Raw genomic sequence first — 17,115 nt, 5'->3', positions numbered from 1 at the left:
CGACCAAACAACGCATGATAACCCATAGTTACACAATGGAAAAAGCAAATAAAAAAAGTTTCCCCCGCTTGCCTTGCTGCCAGCCTCACACCCCCCCCCCCCTCTCATACACACACACACACACACACACACACACACACACACACACACACACACAGACGCATGCACAGTCGCACACACACGCAACTTGCAAGCCCAACTGGTGTGTGTATCTTAAATATATAAAGAACGAACACCTGCATGAATTAAATAAAGCTGTCTGTTTCTCCTCTCGCCTCACTTGCCTTTCTGGTTAGTAAACCAGCGGCATGCAAGCCGCCTTTGTTTTAAATGGTGCCCCAAACCGTTCACACTTCACACCTATCGGCCGGGGATGCGTTAATATAATACTGATATATTATTGATTGCTGCCGTTACAATTCCAAACATGACCCACTTGAATTACTTCTATATTAGTAGCTGTATGTCTAGTACAATGTTATTGTCTTTTTCCATTTGTTCAATGCAGTGCATTTGTATTTACTTCGTAAAGTTAACATAAGTATAACTAAATGCATTTGAAATTAAATAAAAATGTTACTTTTCAGGATTCCAAAAAATAAGGATTTCAATTCAAATAATAGCAAAAACAGCTGATCTACAAGCTCAAATTGAGCTATAGTGGCCCTCTGGAGTGGAGTGTGGAACTATAGTGGCCCTCTGGAGTAGAGTGTGGAACTATAGTGGCCCTCTGGAGTGGAGTGTGGAACTATAGTGGCCCTCTGGGGTGGAGTGTGGAACTATAGTGGCCCTCTGGAGTGGAGTGTGGAACTATAGTGGCCCTCTGGGGTGGAGTGTGGAACTATAGTGGCCCTCTGGAGTGGAGTGTGGAACTATAGTGGCCCTCTGGAGTGGAGTGTGGAACTATAGTGGCCCTCTGGAGTGGAGTGTGGAACTATAATGGCCCCTCTGGAGTGGAGTGTGGAACTATAATGGCCCTCTGGAGTGGAATGTGGAACTATAATGGCCCTCTCCATCGTCAACATTGCCCACTCCTGATCTAAGCATCCACTGACTTATTGATTGGAGATGTTTGGCAAGGTGTATAAGTGTGCACATGTGAGAGTGTGAGTGTGAGTGTGAGTGTGAGTGTGAGTGTGTGTGTGTACTCACACAGCAGTCCGTCCAGTAGATGTGGAGGAAGGGGAAAGTGAGCAGAGCTTTGTTGCCCTCTTTTGGCAGCAGCTCCTCTTTAAATTGCACAAAATTAGCCTCAAGGTGGATCATTTTCGGTGCGCGACCATACGTCCTGTGGATGGAAGAGATGCACAGTCTCCTTCACTTGAATTGGGTACAATCATGAGTATTCACAAATGAGTGCACAGATGTAACAAAAATGTACCGGTATGGGGGACCATTTGGTCACATTGGTACAGTCTCTCCAAGTTACCGTTTACAAATGGGGCTAATTTTGTGTGTTTGTTTTTAACCAGCTGCTATGCAAAGGCAAGCCGAATCTATCATCGATGGGCAAGCTACTCTAGTCCAGCAGGTTCTCTCATTGGCTGATGTCACATGACAATAAACACATTATTTTTTAATTCAGATTCCTTCATTTGCCATCATGTATACACACATGGGAATTTGTTTTGACATTAACATGAGTGCATTTCTTATTTTTTTTTCACAAATACCAACAGACACAACACCGTGCAGGGAAAATATATATAAAGTGCAGAGTTATAGTTCATAGTGCATCAAAGACAAATAATTAGAAAGAAAAGAAATGTGGCTGTGTGATAACTGAGATATTTTTGTTTTGTAAAGGTCACCACATGTAGAATCTACAGTATATAATATGTTCTTTCAGGATTGCCATGTCATTTTTAAAACAAATAAGGTTTCAATGAGATATCCAACAGATTGGGATGTAAAATTATGAAAGGTGTTGCGGTAATAAAAGTTAACTGTGCATGGCTAGCCTGGGCTAGCCGAAAACCTTTTCGGGTTTATGATCCGGTTGGGAGCGGATGATGTCATGTAGTCATGTTGTAGTATTATTTTGTAGTCAACAATTTTCTCTCAAAACGAATTTTCTCAATAAAGGCTGCTACGAGAGCTACGAGAACTACAACATGACGTAACGATATCATCCACTCCCGACCGGTTCACACGGCAATTTTGTAACACAGACCAGGCTTTCCTCCGAGGTGGAAATTAAGCCTGGTGACGCGAGGTTAGTGCATGACTGTTAATAATCCATCAAACATTGTTTCAAAATGATTATCTTTCCTAATGGTCTTGCCGTTTTCAGACTGTTGGAGTGTCCCCACAAACCTTGTCCTACACAAACAACTAAATTCCCATTGACAATTTTACGTCATAGTGTCAATTTGACGTCATAGTCAAGTTACGTCAAATTTTACGTCATAGAGCAAACATTGATGACGAAGGTGAGGACACAAACTGTGATTGGCCGGAATTAAATGATGTATGATAATGTACGATGATAAAGAGCACCCATCACTTCACACTACCAGCTCAGTGGCCTTGTGGTTAGAGTGTCTGCCCTGAGACTGGGAGGTTAGGTTGGGGCATCAAGGGTTGGATTGGGGGCAAGTCCCTGCGACATACTAGCGTCATGTCCAGGGGGTGTACTTGTACATCAAGCTGCCTCACGCTACAGAAACAGGAGATAGGCTCCTGCCCCTATATGGGCCTCATGGCTCGGCAAGGCTACTTACTGTGGGTGTGATTTTTACACCCTTAATACTATTAATATTTAATAGTCATGATTTTGCACTGTATAATACACCCCAAAAGAAATATTGATTTCATGCTCACCTCCTCCATTCCATTGGCTCTCTGGGAAGCTGCTGAGCCAGGGGGGTGTAGAGAGACGTGAACAAGGCCTGATCTCCTGCACCTGTGAGGAATGAAGAGTGGGTTAGGTTAGGGGGGGGTGGTCTACTGATAGCCAATAGAGTGTCGCAGTGCCGCCCCCCCGAGAGACCCGGAAAATAAATCCAGAAAGTATTTATTTAAAGACGTTTACGCCGCGGACAAAGCCAACTCTTGTCGTGACAAATCATGACAACAAACACAATTTTTCTGGCCAAACAAAGAATTAGAAAGTAGAAAACAACGGCAGGTTTTAACACTTTGTTGTTTTTCTTCTTTGTAGTTATTTGATTGGTCCAAAATATTGTGTGCGTTTGTCACGACAAGAGATGGCTTCGTACGACGCTTAAAAGGTCTTTAAATAAATAAGTTTTCAAATGTCTATGGGGGAAAAATGCATTGAGATTCATTTCCTGGGCCTGGCGACGTCATGAAAGGAGGCGGGACTGCGACGCTCTATACACACAACTTTGAACTTTCACACAACGAAAGAGCTTGTAGATCAGCTATTTTCGGGGCGCAAGTCGCAACCCAGCACATGGATTTCGCAAAATACTGTGTTCAGGAGTTCAGGAGACTTCGGGGGGAAAAAATGCAATTCTCCTGAATGAATGCCGCCTTCCATGCATGGCATGGAAAAGGAGTGGCATTTGTATTTCTTTCACCATGTAGTAAATGTTGCAATCGTGGTCTGGAGAGGGCAGTTGTTTTACAGACGGGTAAAAGGGCAGGGGCTGAAGCCCCCTTTGATGTCTATGTGTGCACGTCCCTGAGCAGTGGTTAACAGACCGTGTGCCGACTCCGCCGAGGCCCGTGAGACACAGCCAGGTGTGACAACCACACTTTATTACTGAAATATATACAGCGAGAAACCTTTACATTTTACGGCATGACTCGACGCAGTGCACACTATATCTCTGCCAAGCCGGACTGACGCCACCTCTGGGCAAGGTTGCAGCCTGATCCGTACATTATAGAGAATTGATTCTTTCAAAAGAAATATAATACATTGTGTGGAAAGAACATGTGTGGAACTACTGGACTATAAGGGTATAACCTTAGCCAATGGCAGTGTACAGTACAAGAGAAATGTGGCAGTGGGCCCGGGCGGCTGGCGTAGCCGTCTGGCTGGTAATCCAGTCTGGCAGTGTGCCGCGGGTTCGACTCCCGATCCCGACGGCTTTTACTGCATGTCACTCCCCCTCTCTCTCACCATTTCTTGTCAGCCTACTGTCACTCTAAATAAAACTAAAACTAAACTAAAGCCACAAAAAATATATATATATATAAAAAATAAAAGTGATCAGTCCAACAATGTATAGCCCCGGAAGAAACAAAAACAGACAGACAAGCAAAAGGATAATGTCCCCGTTTGCCTTCGACCTGGCAGAGGACGAGGTACTAATCGTGGTTGGATTTATTAGGTTGCATATATAAAACCAAATGACAGCTTCATGGGAGACTCGGATTACGCAGGAGGGGCAACTTGAGGCACAACTTGTGCCCTCCATGAGCATGCAACAGATTTTTACTGCATGGCTCTAGAGGTGAGATGTCTAGATCTGAATGGGGCTGCTAGTAGTCTAGAGTTGTTCCGGTATCGGTTACTCGGGCCCGATACCACCCTCAGGTACTCGTACTCGGAACCGAATGAAACGAGAGCAAGTCTGACCCAACACTGCAGCAAATCGCCAGAAACAGCCGATCTACAAGCATAAATGACAACTGACACAGTGACAAGTGTAGATCAGGGATCCATCTGCATCTATGAGAAAAAGGTGGTAAAATAAGTGGTTACTCGACATAAATAAAGTACTCGTATCAGTACTCGGTATCGGCGAGTACTATAAAATTAAGTACTTGTACTCGGTTTGAAAAAAACTCTATCCGTTTGTGTGTGTGTGTGTGTGTGTGTGTGTGTGTGTGTGTGTGTGTTGGGAACTAATCTTGCAAAACCACTGACTGGACTGATCAGCACCAACATGCTTTGTGCACATGCTGCTCCACACATAATGTTCACAATGTTTCTTGAATTTAACTTTAATAATCTTATAAATGAAAGTGAAATGAGACTGTGAAAAATTGTGACAATGTGACACAGATCTTTGAATATATATTCTTTCAGACACTGAAAGTTTCCAACTCAAGTCTTTGCTTCTGGGGGGGGGTCCCTGGAGCAACATATTTTCAGATGGGGGTCGGCGGCCAATTACATATAATTCTAGGGGTCCTTGACATGAAATATTGACATGAGGTTTTCAGAAAACTGTCAGGATTAAGAAGGCATTTGTAGAATCGTCCTCAGGTCTGAATGGGATAAGTCTGAGATCCACATGAAGCCGTGACGTGATCGGACCTTGACGTATAAGTAACGTTATTGTTTCCTTCTAACTTTCGCTGCTTGACGGACAGGCAGTAGAACTAGTGTCCGACGCTCAGCTGTCCCATTTTTTGTTTCAGTCATCATAACCATTGCCGACTGACAGACTGGAATGCCTTCACCTCAGGCATTTCCCCAGACTCAAAGTTCAAGTCCCACTTTTTTGAACACACACACACACACACACACACACACACACACCAAAGTTCCCCAATGGGGGGTAATCTGACAGTATAACTAGAAGATTAGCTCAAGGCACGCTAAGACTCAACTAAACCGTGAAAACAGAGCCATGACAGACAGAGGCGTAAATAAATGTATTATAATATTATAGGCCATGCTCAATCCTACAGAATCACTGGTATAGGCGAATGAGCGAGTCTCCATTCAAAAATGTACAGTAACTAAGTTTTTACACCACAAAACTCAGACTTTGACCTGAAACTACTCAGCATATAATATGAGCATGTTATGGCAGCGGCCTACAATATGGCATGCATAGCAAAATAGAGATATTTAGAAATCATGTTGGATATTACATTACATGATTCACAATCATATTTTACAACCTTTAAAGAGCTTCATCCGACTGTGTTCAACCCTAACAAAAAGTGTTGAGTTCAACACTAAAAATGGAGCAACCTAGAAGCGTCCAGTTCGCAGCTGCATGGCCGCACCAGCCGGGGTCAATTCCTAAAATAACCCCATCTTATAATATTCAGCTTCCATGAGAGAGAGACAGAGAGAGACCACACAGTAAAAACAATCAATGTTATGATGATGTATCCATTTGTAGAGTGTAGAAGAAGAGACTATAGACTACAAGTAACCAAATAGTGTATCCATTCGGAAACTCTCAAGAAGAGTGTGTGTGTGTGTGTGTGTGCGTGTAGTGTACTATAAATGTAACCATGAAGCGCACCCGTTGATCCGTCTAGGCTACATTTGGACACACTCCGCGGAGACGATCGAGTTCCAACTTAAGTGGATACTAGGCTACATTATGTCACACTGTAACAAAGTGACAGATCAGATCATCAGAATGGCGGATTGCCTGTCTGTCTGTCTGTAAGCCCCTGGTCGGTCGATCAACCGTTTGTTCCAGTCACGATCGTGTGCACGGTACGGCGTGTCTCTAAGCCTAACACCCTGCAAGGTGAACAAGTCCTGCTTGGTGACAAGACAGTGTGACAGCAGCAGCAGGTAAACGTTCGAGCTGCGATCCAGTCCAGTCCCATAACTGCTGCAACCTACCAGCCGTTACTGTGACGTACGAGGAACAAGGCCCCTAGTATTAGCCGACCTATAGCAACGTTAGCCTAGAACAACCACCACAGTGACTTGTTATCATCCATTTAAAATTGATGATGGTGGTTGGTGTTGATAATAAGCACACGATCGGGGGGGGGGACAGACAGACAGGCCATGCACAAGCCCGACATTATAGCAGCTATAGACAGACAAGATCAGACAAGACGCACGAACGAAACCGGTACCGGTACCGGGGTGGGTGGGGGGGAGGGGGGTGTCGGGGACCGGGTCGCCCCGGAGAATGTGTCACATTAGCCGGGGGGGGGGAGCTAAGAAGCTTTAGCTATAGCTATGCTTGTCAAAAAGGCTGTGTTGTGAAATAAATAAATAAATAAGACAACTGCCCCACAACAGAAACAACTCACATGTTACGATCGGCTTGTTTTCCATGGTATAGATGATCGGCTTTTCCTCTTGAGGCTCCATGTGTGTTCAGCGGTAGCCCCCCATGAAAATGTCATCCACGGAATGAGCGTTGTTTATTACGCTGAGCTGAGGAGGAGCAGAAGTGCTTGTGTGTGCAAGAGAGGCGCTTGTGATGAATCGATGGATCATGGATGGACGGTATGGTTGGTTGGTTGGTGAGGCCTCCTGTCTGTGTGTGTCCGCTCCTCCTCCTCCTCGACCGCGCTTCCTGGAACACCTCCTTCACACAGCGAGCACGTGACGTCAGCCCTGCGTCATTAAAGGGACCGGCGCTGCTTTTCGTGTAGAGCAACCAGCCAGATCTGGTACAGGTTCTCTACTGACCCCCCCAGATAGTAAAGGGCATTTTATCAGGTATTTATTTGACCAATCCGGGAACTATAAATCGTTACCAAGAAATGTCTTCAGTTCACACCAATGTGTTTCTGACTATAAAGGTGTCTAATAATGTACATGAAATTCAACTCCTGTGGGAAATTTGAGTTATTAGCATAATATGTGACCATACCCTTAACATTCTATATAAGGCAAAAAAAATGTCAAAATGTCATCATTCATCATGTGGTAATAAAACATCATGATGAGCTGAGTGGGGCACCGACGATCTGCAAGCTCACAACTCGTGTATATCCGCACGCACGCACACACACACACACACACACACACACACACACACAGTCATAAGACAATGAATCAATTAAAGTTCATATTCTTGTAGATGGCTGGTTTGGTTGTACTGTTGCTCCCAGGCATAAATAAATTTTGTTTTGTTGTGCTTTATGACTCTGGAGACTCCACCATTACAACTGTTTCTATAATACACAAGATGTGGCTCGAGGACCCCCAGGGGTCTTTGAAGGCGTTCCAGTGGGTCTGCAGCAACATGTGGTAATAAAACATCCAATTCAGTTTAAAAACACTTAAAAATAAAAAGAATGTTTGAAGAAATTGAAAACATTTAATAACTCTTCTCTCATGAGGTCCCTGACGTGACGTGGCACAAAATATATTTCTTTAGATGCGGGTCTGCAGCCAAATAGACATCATAGACTACATATAAAACAAAATTAATATCTGAGAGGAACCAGTGGTGTGGACATGTGTAAACATCACAGAGGAATAATGATTAATCCCCAGTTCCACACTCTGAGTTGCATAATACAAATGTCACAGTATTCTATATAATGAATAACTGATAATAGAATGTGATCTACACAGTACAGTAGTCTATAATAATAAACAGATCCTATAATGATGTACACGTGTCAAATAGATTTAAATATATATTCTATAAATCGCAGGTCAGACACTAAAAATAAAATACCTTAACCATTTGCATCATGCATAATGTAGCTGACTGAGGTTCCCAGGGACCTATGCTTGGTCCCATACCTATTTTCAATCAACACCAAATGTATTCCTTTCGGCATTTCCCTTCAGGGGTCGCCACAGCGAATCAGAGGGATCATCTGCCTCCATCGCATCCTGTCCTCTGCCTGCTCTTCTCTCACACCAACTGCACGCACGCAAAGCCCCCTTGTCTAAAATAGTATGCAATGTGGGTATATGCGCAGGGAACCACTGTTCTAGTCTGTATTAAGGAACATTTTAAAAGTTAATTAAAATCAAAGCACAGTTATTTTTGTCCGATGAATGTGTTAACTAATCCACTGGCATGAAGGAAATACTAGGATAAGCAACGTCACACGCTGTACTGGCTGCAGCAATAAGTTCAAATAGTCTTTGTTTGTTTGTTTATTCATTGTTTATTCAAACAAAATTCAAATTTTCTTTAAGAAAAATAGAGGAGGTGGGAAGGGCATCATTTTCAGTACAAATTCATCCTATTAACATCTGTACAAATAAATAAACGTCATTGTGTTTTAAGTGCACAATCTCATACAAATGTCAAACCAGAGCTGTATGTACATAACTAATGTATATAATGTGACTAATACTTCACAAAACTTGAAAATCAAAAGTAAAATGAACCATTAGGTAGCAGGAGTACTTTTGAAATACTGTAATCAGTTACTTTACACAGGAAGAAACAATCGAACAATCGATTGACAAAACAATGTATCAAATTACATTTTAATTGATATCGGTTTTAGTAGTTATGCATCATGAAAATATCCCTAATGTGTGCTATTATTTACAACTTCAAATGTATGTTAAAAAGTTTTACATTTGTCTGCTGGGTAAAATACATGATGTTTGGGAGCAGAACTTGTGCCGAGCATTTACCATTATTGTTTTTGGACATGAATCTTATTTTACTGGATTCAGGATCACCTACTGAAATCAACAGATTAACCAATTATGTATAATAAAGGAGAATTCCACACTAGAAGGCTTTCTTACCTTTATTTGTAGTTGTTACGTCCCCACCAAAGAGGTCCAGGTGTTATTTTGTGCAAAAGTACATTATTATTGGCTATTCCCCCTACCATAAGCGCTCAATGGGGGTTGGGTTTTTGTGCTAATTCGCTTATTTCCATCGAAACAAGTAGTAAAGTGTGCCGCTTGAGATACTACATTATGAAGAGAGGATATATACAAAAAAAATAGATGTTTGAGCGATGGAAATAAGCAAATTAGCACAACACCCCTGAATTATATTCAATTCAATTCAATTCATTGCGAGCTTATCGTAGGGGAAACAGCCAATAATGCGCTTTTGCACAAAATAACACCTGCCCTGGACCTCTTTGGTGGGGACGTAACAACTACAAATAAAGGTAAGAAAGCCTTCTAGCATGGAATTCTCCTTTAACCATTATAGTTGCAGGCCCTGCAGTAACACCAGCGCACACCAATTAATACTTTGTGATTTTACTATTGGGGAGGGGGAAAAAAAGACAATTTAAGTCACCAGAGTTCAACAGTTCACAGGTTTGATAAAACTTTTGGGAACTCAGATTGCAGGTTTGATTAGGTGTTGAAGTGTATATGAGGAGCAGATATCACGGCGGTGTTATGGGTGCGTTTACACTTGCGTTTACACTTGTCTATTCAATATTCGTTTTGTAAATGTGTCCACATATACTGTACCGGCCTACGGGAGCACATTTTAGATTTGTTTGTCCTGTGTAGTCTCATTTTTTATTACAGAGCCTTATGCTGTCTTTTGCTATTGTACTTTTTGATTCAAAACAATATAAATATATAAACCCATTTTGGTCGGGAACCCCTTTTGGTGTTTTAAGCATTATGTCATACTTTAGCTATTTTTTTTAAATCGTGAAAATGTAGTGCAAATCTTTGAATATATATTCTTTCAGAGCGAACATTTTTAACTAAAATCTTTGCTTCTGGTGAGGGGGGTGCCTAGAACATCATATTTTGAGATGGGGGGGGTCGGAGGCCAAATACATAATGATTCTAGGGGTCCTTGACATGAAATAGTGACATACTGACATAGAAACATAGTTTTATTTTCCAGAAAACTGTCATGATTTAGAAGACATTTTTAGAATCGTCCTCAGGTCTAAATGGGTTAATGTGCTCTATATACATATGTCTTTGTGATGTGATTTAATGTTCCCATAAAAGACCTCGGTAAAAATGACACTTTGTGCAACAGAGAGCCTTCTTTTCTTATTTGGATTATTCTGCAATGGTGACAGAAACCGTACCAGATGTGGCATACTGGTGAGGAGAGCAGCAGTCCTGCTTCTCATTTCAAGTCTATGAGACACATTTTCTACGAGAAATGATGAAATTTAAAAAAAAGGTAGGAATTCAATTTTAGCATGATGATAACAATACGTCGGAACAAATCTGAGGACAACCTCTAGATTCATGTCAAAAGGCAAATACAATTATAAAATGATAAAAAAAAGGCCACTCCAGTATATGGGGTCTGGCCTTCATCACTGATGAAGGCTGGATTAGCCCAAACGTTTGTAGATTATTCACTATGCAAGAATTAAAAACCAAAGCAGTTCTTGGTGTGTGCGACCCCATCACCATTGTTTCTATTGCTTTGATTTGAACGGGTGACGCACCATGGTCACAAATAACTCAATTAATTAATGGACGTAAAAAAATCAACAGATTAAAAGTTCAAAACAAAATAATATTATTTGTCTTTGTAGTCGACGCAATAAATAAATGCACTCAGTCAAATGTTGTTGCTTCAAATTGTGAAACAGCAGAGAGTGCTGTTGTTGTCAAGTTTGGTAAAATGCTACAATCAAGTGGTTTTTTTCTTTCTGCCCTGGCTCAAAGTCCCGCATGAAAACATTGAAGAGCGGGCATCGCAGAGAGCATCGTGTACGGTATTTATGTGTTGCAGTGGAAAAGTGGACCTGCCCGCGCCACCGCAGATTCTAGGGGCTTCAACGACAATTTGCCTTCCGGCTGAGGGCCGATTCGTACTCCTATTTTACCGCTGTAGTGCCGAAATGATTCCTGCTCGTCAGAAATTTTCAGTAGCACCGAAAAGCCGACTTTAGGACGGTACCCGCCCCCCCCCCGAACCTCAAATGTAGGCTGACATTGTACAGAGCCGAACCGACTTTTATTCGGCTCTAAAATAGGAGTATGAATCGCGCCTAGGGATGTGCCGATGAGATATTTTGGCCGATATCGATATCCGATATAATGAATTGCTGTTATGGCCGATAACCGATATTACCGATATGTAACAGCGTATCTGCACTGCAGGCTCATAGCCAAGCCAGATTTAACCTTTATATTTAATATTGTGAGCTTGTAGATCTGTTCAAGCCGTTACTTTGGGCTTGTTTATCAGTAAAGACAGACCGATTAATCGGACCAGATTAATTCAATCGGTCTGACTGATTAATCGAACCGATGACGATTAATCTAAAAAACAACTAGAATGGGGCCGATACCTGTGTGTTTACCGATTAATCTCCCATCCATCTCTAAGGGGAGGGTGATCATGGGCTGGGGCGGGCAGCTGTCAGCAGGGAGTGTTGGGCGGGAGGAGGAGGACGGAGGCTGCTACGTCATCCCGGTGGGGGCTCCTTACTGGCAGTCAGTAGGATACATTTAACGGCTGCATTGGGGGGGGTAAAAAAATGGGTAAAATGCAAAATACCGTCCCTGCTCCTGAGAGAAGGGCAGGGAGAGCATACTGAAACGAAGAAAATGCCAGCACTCATTACATGTCCTTTTTACATGACTTTATTTACCTCTCCTCACGAGAGTGAACGACGTACGCGTTTCGGAGGCCAAAAACCAGGCCGAAACGCGTACGTCGTTCACTCTCGTCAGAGGTAAATAAAATCATGTAAAAAGGACATGTAACGAGTGCTGGCATTTTCTTCATCTCGACTTGTATCTTCGAGCCTTGCACCTAGAAGGATTTAGTTCTAACCTGGAGTGCTGCGGGGTTGTCTGCTTCGGCAGTACTATTTTTCTCAGCATACGGACATGACAATGAAAAGCGTCGTGACAAGACACACTGAAAAGACAAGTGTAAATAACCCTGGTCTACTGTATATGCATCGAAGCGGGATTTTCTCAAAGCAACGACGCGTATAGCTCTCTTCCACTGCTAAAATCTTTCCCCCAACATGATTCGATCATGGAGTGGACTTTTTGAAGTATGGGAAATGATAAGACGGGTGTTCTACTGGAGAAATATCCTCCATCACAATCTCCATGGCTGTCCTCCTTCAGCTCAGCTGACAAGACGACCATGGCCTTTCAAGTCCCTTTTCAACGCCTCTTCGTCGCTAACCTAGGAATGAAAAGAAAAAACATGTCGAGCTAATAGTTTTAAGCACTTTATACCTATACTAGGTATGTCATTATAGGCAGCAATGTAACAAATAAAGATAAAACAAGCTTTTAGCGTGTCCGTGTGACGTGTTAACAGCTTAGCTGGCCTTACACTAGCCGATAATCGGGCAATGTTGACGCTCGGCGATTGTATAATTGGACATCAGAAGGAAATATTTCTGGAGCTTTGCTTTGGCCTGTTCAACGTGACTTCCAACTTCCGAGCAAGGTTGTTTGGGATTTTTCATTATAGTTTAGTTTTAGTTAGTTTTGACATTTCTTTCTTCTAATTCAGTTAGTTTTAAGAGCGTCAAGGGTTTGCTAGTATTTATTTTGGTGAAAATGCTTAGTTATAGTTTAGAGCCATTATACTTGGCTATACTTACTTTCATCGTCTGAATCGAAGCCAAAGAGAGCAGAGCAGGTGTTCAGGGCCTCGTGCTTCTTCATCTCCTCCACGCTGCCGAAGATGGCCAGACACTTGTTGCAGCGACTCCTGGTCTGGACCACCTCGGGGACCGCCTCCGCCTTCTTGCCGCCGCCACCGCCGCCCTGCGTCTTCTTGCTGTTCCAGTTCTTCTTGTAGGCCTGCGGGTGGCTCTTCGGCGGGGTCGCCTCCACGTGGCGCCGCTTGCGCATGCTGAGCTCCTTCTCGTTCATGTAGGCGGAGGGCGGCGGCCGCACCATGGGCGCCTTGACGAAGTACGTGTTGGCGGGGTCCTCCGCCTTGAAGGTGCCCAGCTTGGCGTTCCGCAGCTCCTCCAGGCAGTCGGCGCGGACGGTGACCGTCTCGCCGGGCTCTTTGATGTCCAGGCCGGGCTCCGTCGTCGTGGCGGTGGTCCTCTGCTGCTCCGGAGCCGCTCTGACCACGAGAACGTCGGAGGCGACGATCTCGCCCTCGGACGTTTGCTCTCCTTTTCCCTCCGACGTGACGTGTCCGTTGAAGAGGGTCGTCGTGTCGACGGCCACGCTTTCGGAAACGTCGACCTCCGGAGGAGGTGGAGGAGGAGGAGGAGGGGCCACATCGTCGGCGTGCACGCTTTGATCACCGGCGCCAGCAGGGTCCGAGACGGCGACGGTCGCGCCACCCTGTCCTTGGCGTTCCGCCGTCTCCGGCAGCGCCCCGGGTGATTTGGAGACCTCCTGATGATGTCCCTTGGTCTTCCCGCCCTGCTGCTGCTGCTGCATCCAGATCTCCTCGATCTTCACCCGCTGCTTCCAGGGCGCCTCGGCGCTCTGCGTCTTCTCGCCACGCCGGTCGGGCGCGCCTATCGTCATCTCCTCCTTCTGCCGCGGCGCCGGCGTGTAGTGCCGCCACTCGTGGTCGTAGAGGCCCTGGAGCAGCGGGAACTGCTGCTCGCAGCCCGCGTACGAGCACTGCGGGCGCAGGGGGGCGTGGCTGGCCGCCACGTGGTCCTTGAGCTCCTGCGGCGTGGGGAAGCGGGCGCCGCACGCCGCGTGGACGCAGAAGTTGCGGAGGGGCGGGGACGCGTCGTGGAGCGCCATGTGGTCCTTGTACTGCTGGAGGAACTGCATCTTCCTGCGGGGTTTGGGGGGGGAAGAAAACGGGACCGTTTAGACAGTTTTTCCCGACAAAGCTATGTTTCTGTGTCAGTCCTTCTTCCATTTTTCAAAAATAGCAGATCTACAAGCTCATAGCGCGCCACCGAGTGGCGCGCTATGAGCTTGTAGATCTGCTATTTTTCAATAGCTAAAGCATAACATAATGCTAACACCAAAATGGGTGAGAAGAGAAGATTTTTATTATGGTTCTAAGCAGTGATTCTCAACCATTTTCATTTTAATCACACCCCCAGTTGGACCTGCATTAGGCTACGGACCCCCCATTTAATGGCTTTTAAAAAAATTATCTCTGGGACCCAAATTTATATTGTAAAAATCAATGTTAATTTATAAATCTGAGTGTACAAATGTTCATTTGGTTCCATTAATGTACACTCTCAGAGTTACAGAGGTACAGACCCATAAGGGTCCGTTTTGGTTCCAAACTATCATTTAGCTGGGGACCCCCTGGAACTCCCTCAAGGACCCCTGGGGGACAGAATATTCTTGCAAAACCTTGACAGGCGGCCTTATACAAAATTTGCGGACTATTCATAAAGAACAAATATAATAAAATATAAATATAATTAAAGTTGGCTGCCTATACCAAAACTCAGTTCAGGAAACAAATCCAGCAGTAACCTATAAAAAATATAATGACATTTCGTTCTGCTTATCATTTCCTATAGGCACACCAATTCCTTGTAGCAAATAAAGGCTGATGAACACGCATGCATTTGTTTTGCACGTCTATGAACATACAGTTCATTTTAGGTTCCAGCTGGCTTACGACAAATAAGTCAAAGTCATACATTTTGTCACATACAGTATGTCCTGGAATGGTGAGCTGCAGCCGTGCCGCACTTGGGAATCATTTGATTAGTAGATTTGTAAATAAGACATCGTTGCTTTCAGGAGGAAACCTCGTAACTGCATTTTAGATTTTTGTTCCCCATAAATCAGAGCTATTGAACACCCTTTACATCTGTGTGTTGTTTACGGAAATATTGAACCAATGGAAATTAGTAAAAAACCGCATTGGGCAAAACCTCTTAACTCCATTGGACCCTCAAACGCTCTGCTAAAACAGCCAACTGCACAACCTCTCCCCCTCTCATGCAAGTACTTGACAATATCTAAAGTCACAACACCAACTTTGATGAGGCTGTATTGCATCGTTTATTTCCTTAAAACTGTATATTTTTCATTTCATTTTGGAGTTAGGTGGTTTCTTCCCGACTTCCCGTCTTTGGAATGAGACTTAATTTAGTTTTAGTCACATTTTAGTCGCCTGGAATGTCTAGTTTTTAGTCGTCTAAATGTCATGTGAAAAACTAAAATGTATTTTGCCTTAATGCAGTCGGAATGGCTCATTTTACACGTGTTGAAAATAGCCAATCTACAAGCCCACAACTGAGCTTGTAGATCTTCTATTTTCAGCATGCAAGCAAGTGTAAAATGACTTATACTGGATCTCTTGTGTCCCTTCCTGACATTTTAGTTTAGTTTTTATTTGTTGACAAAATCGACAGTATATTTAGTCATAGTTTTAGTCATCATGGCTTAGTTTTTATTTAGTTTTTGTTAGTGAAAAAAGGTAGTCGACGAACATTTTGTCATAGTTTTAGTCGACGAAAACAACACTGCAAGCAGCTCAAAATGTTATTATTCTCAAATGGTTCAACTGCTACTGGGTTCCACTGTTATTGTCATGGAATGAACACGAGTGGATAAAGTGGATAAAATTACAATTTGCGTAGAAAATATAAATTTTGAGACTCACTCGAGGTTACGTTTACTGTTGGTCATGAAAGGATAAAGAAAAAGTGATTTCAACCAAACCTAACATGTCATCAGGGGATGACATGTTGGGACATTTTCAGCAAAAACACGAGTTAGAACCAAGGGTGCCCAGACCTTTTTGATTTGAGATCTACTTTCAAAATGACCAGCTCAACAAGATCTACCCACAAAAGAAAAAAATATATATACCATTGCTGAAAAGAGTTACCCGAGGGCTTTGGAATAGCGGAGCTGGCGTTACATATAAGACAAATGCACTTGGAATGGGAAATAGAGCGGGAGAAAATGAATGGAGGGCAACGCTCTTGAAAACAAGATATTGCATTGTTGGTTTGAGCTGACAGGCCCTTTTGATGTCAATAAATCACCTTAAGATGGTCAGAGAAACATACAATTATTTGAGATTGTACCAAACTTACCGTTGACAGGTGAGGCATTTGCGATTGGACCACACAAATGTCTTTTCTAGAACCCTGTCCTCGTTCCCGTGGAATTTGAGGGCATGTCTCATCGTGGGGCCAAGCTTCGAGAACACTTTGTCGCAGCGCTCGGAGGGGCACAGGTTGTACTTCACGCTAAAACCGCCGTATCCGTTTTCCCCCGCTCGCTTCTCCTCCTTCACCTCATCCACCTCCTCCTCCACCACCTTCTCCTCTGCTCCTGCTTGCTCCGTCGCAACGACAGACGCGTCGTGGTCTCTCACGGTCACCATCACGAGGTCCTCGGAGAAGACCACTTGTTCGTCCGTGAAGTCGGCGTTGTTGCCGTTCCTGTGCAGCTTCCTCATGTTGACGCGCAGGTTTCTGATGATCCTGCTCTCCCTGCTGAGCTCGACGCCTTGTCTCGCTTTGAGATTGTTCTTTTTGCTCTTCGGCGGCTGTTGTTGTTGAGAAGGCGACGAAGGCCGGCGGTCCTCGTCTCCGTCCTGGTTCGCGTTTTCTGAATCCATTTCCGTTCCGTTGACCTCGGTTACGACCTCGGTGTCCGGCTCGTTT

At 43.9% G+C, this 17,115-nt stretch overlaps 1 protein-coding gene and 1 pseudogene across 2 annotated transcripts in view; both read right to left on the bottom strand.

Moving 5' to 3' along the window:
* trappc10 (trafficking protein particle complex subunit 10) overlaps nt 1–7,146 on the bottom strand; it is a 34,820-nt gene extending 27,674 nt beyond the window's left edge. Inside the window, 3 exon segments of the mRNA XM_080785081.1 lie at nt 1,153–1,288; nt 2,824–2,905; nt 6,937–7,146. Of these exon segments, the coding sequence (XP_080641207.1) occupies nt 1,153–1,288; nt 2,824–2,905; nt 6,937–6,997 (279 nt within the window). The 5' untranslated portion in view covers nt 6,998–7,146.
* Nucleotides 7,147–12,250: 5,104 nt separating this feature from the next.
* LOC308330948 overlaps nt 12,251–17,115 on the bottom strand; it is a 15,598-nt pseudogene continuing 10,733 nt past the window's right edge. Inside the window, exons 11-13 of the transcript XR_013966240.1 lie at nt 16,540–17,096; nt 13,141–14,294; nt 12,251–12,713 (exon numbers count right to left, since the gene is read on the bottom strand). The product of XR_013966240.1 is annotated as an uncharacterized misc_RNA (transcript). The remainder of the gene's footprint in view (nt 12,714–13,140; nt 14,295–16,539; nt 17,097–17,115) is intronic.

This window comes from Protomyctophum bolini (assembly GCF_963924005.1).
Source record: "Protomyctophum bolini genome assembly, chromosome: 16".
NCBI classification, from domain to species: Eukaryota; Metazoa; Chordata; class Actinopteri; order Myctophiformes; family Myctophidae; genus Protomyctophum; species Protomyctophum bolini.
The sequence above is the reverse complement of the archived record's forward strand: the minus strand, read 5'-3'. Positions and strand labels throughout refer to the sequence as shown.